At 33.3% G+C, this 2,545-nt stretch overlaps 1 protein-coding gene across 2 annotated transcripts; it reads left to right on the top strand.

The window, feature by feature from the left end:
• The first annotated feature begins 535 nt into the window (after window positions 1-535).
• On the top strand, window positions 536-1,926 carry LOC111905758 (uncharacterized). 2 transcript variants are annotated; one of them, XM_023901500.3, is made up of 6 exons: window positions 536-692; window positions 856-942; window positions 1,051-1,113; window positions 1,218-1,319; window positions 1,398-1,623; window positions 1,726-1,926. In XM_023901500.3, exons 1-6 carry the CDS (start codon window positions 615-617, stop codon window positions 1,836-1,838), a joined length of 669 nt encoding a protein of 222 aa, XP_023757268.1. In that variant the 5' UTR covers window positions 536-614; the 3' UTR covers window positions 1,839-1,926. The 2 variants fall into 2 exon arrangements, with proteins under 2 accessions (XP_023757268.1, XP_023757267.1); XM_023901499.3 differs by having other exon boundaries at window positions 559-692; window positions 820-942.
• The last annotated feature ends 619 nt before the right edge of the window (window positions 1,927-2,545 follow it).

The following is a 2,545-nucleotide window of genomic DNA, read 5'->3' as shown; positions in this document are numbered from 1 at the left end:
AACGGCATTCATATAATAATTTTCTGATGTCACATCATAACTACTGTCGGAGCGGAAGTAAAAGATTATGAGGATGATTTTTAGTTTTGAAATTGAAGAAAGAAGTCAAGATTGTGAAAAACGTCGAGAATAGTAGTTTTTTGCGGTGTGTTGAAACCAAATGAACCAACACCTATTTATATAAACTCTAGATGGGAAAATATGGTCATCCAAGGGTCCCAATGACTATATTTATCATCACCTTTAGCGATGATGCTAAGCAAGGCATATGATGTTGTATCGCACACCTTTTTCTCAACCACCTTTGAATGAAGCTCCTAAAATTTGAACGCATGTCAATATATTAGTGAGCTTTGGGCCTTTGGCTCTTTCCGATTTATAATTAATTGTATTGGATATTTGGATGCATTAGTGATCGGACTATTTTATTAGTCCCAAATGATAAACTAATGAGTAGTGACCCATGAAAGGGCCCAATATTAGATCCATTATCAATCCTCCTGGGCTCCCGGATCCTACCAAGTCCGAACCCGAACACAGAGAGGTTGAACGTTGAAGATAGAAGAGGGGGTTTTACTTTTTACGATTTGCTGTGAATCGATTATCGAAGTAGAATGAGCGGCTCTGGAACTGCAGATTTCTTCTACAGAGAAGCTCAGCGACTTGGTTATGTTGCTCGCTCGGCCTTCAAGGTAATATACTACTTAGGTTTCATTTTTTCACAATTTGAAGATTAAAACTGGTATATTATATTTATATTCGGATGAACTTTAATTTAACCAAAATATGATATGAGTATTACCATTACAATTTCATTAGTTTTCGGTTAATTATGGTTGGAACTTGGAAGTGCAGCTACTCCAGATTCAGAAACAGTACAAATTGATAACACCTGGTTCCTCTGTTGTTGACCTAGGTTGTGCTCCTGGTGCCTGGCTTCAGGTCTCTTTCTTTCTCCCTTTCTCGTGTGCCATGACGATTTGCGCAAATTTGATTGATTGATGTTGTAATTCGTATACTTAGTTCTTACTTTCAATCATTCAAAATCAGGTAGCTTGTCAAAGCCTTGGTCCATTGAAAAACGGAGGTGTTGTTGTTGGCATTGATCTTAAGGTGATCATGTTGTTGATTATAGTTCTTGTACTCTGATTCATATAACTAAAATTTACCAGACAATAATGATTTTACTTTAAGCCCATTGTTTGTATCCAGAACAGAAGGTGAAGGTTCCATCTACTCATTGCGATTCAAGGGTTTCAACTGTTTGTGCAGATGTCATGAACCTTCCCAAACATCAACTTCTAAACCTCTCCCCTCAGGTCATTTTATTTACCCTGTATTTGTTGCCTGCCATTTCCTCAAATCAATAATAAGTAAACTCCTAATTGATTTTGCAGAAGAAAGGATTTTCAGTTGTTTTATCAGATATGTGTCCACTTGTGTCTGGAATCACAACAAGAGACGCAGCTTTATCAATGGAATTAGGTATGCGGGCACTTGATTTGGCACTTGGAAAAACTGAAAAGCAGCCTAACCAAGAGGAAGAAGAAGAAGATGATGTTGGTGTACTGAAAGCTGGAGGGCACCTTATTGTCAAGCTTCTTGAGAGCGAGGATACAAAAGGTAAATTTCTGTAAAAAATATTTAAAAATATAAAATCTTGATGTAATATTTTATAAATAGTAACTAAATCCTTTTATAAATCAATTGTTGTGGTGGTTGCAGAGTTGAGCAAGATCTGCAAGCCTTTATTTAGGAAGTCGTCATGGTTGAGGCCTAAAGCTACAAGATCAAACTCTAGGGAGATTTATTTAATTTGTCAGGATCTGCAACATTAATTACAGAATTTTCAAGAAAATGATATTCTAGCTTATGCTTGCATCACAATTTATTTTTAGTATTAAATATCATTTTATAGGTTTTTAATTACTTATAAAGTTAATCGACTGTCATTTTTATTTACATTAGGTCATTTTTTCATACCATAGTCCATTAAACTCTTATTTTATGTTTAAATTATTGTTTTAAGATTGGTTGTAGTAGGTTAACATTTATTTGGCATACACATGACATATAAGATTGGAAAATCACTTAAGATTGTAACAAATTGTCATTTTTGTTTGCATTTGATATTTTTTTAGTACACAATTGATCGTTAAACTCTTATTTTGTATTCAAATTATACCACTGTCACCGGCAATAACCTGTTTTGTCGGTTACATCTCTTTAAATCGTAGAATACGTCCATTGCAGTCAAACCCTCAATAAATATGGTGACCCCAAAACGTGAGAATAGCCATTTTTTTTATATAATCGGATAGTTTATTTATTTATTTATTTATTTATTTATTTTTATTTTTATTTTTATTTTTTTAGATTTGACATAACAAGACACAATAATTTTTTGTATAACTCAGAAACGATACTGCATAGTGTCATGTTTTGTTTTACTAACATGAAAACAACTGATAAAAACGATCAACACAACAAACACAAAAAAGATAATGTAAAATTAAACCTTTTATTTATTTAATTCACAATTGAT

The sequence above is a fragment of the Lactuca sativa genome, chromosome 2 (genome assembly GCF_002870075.4).
Source record: "Lactuca sativa cultivar Salinas chromosome 2, Lsat_Salinas_v11, whole genome shotgun sequence".
NCBI lineage: Eukaryota > Viridiplantae > Streptophyta > Magnoliopsida > Asterales > Asteraceae > Lactuca > Lactuca sativa.
This window is presented reverse-complemented; position numbering and strand designations above follow the sequence as displayed.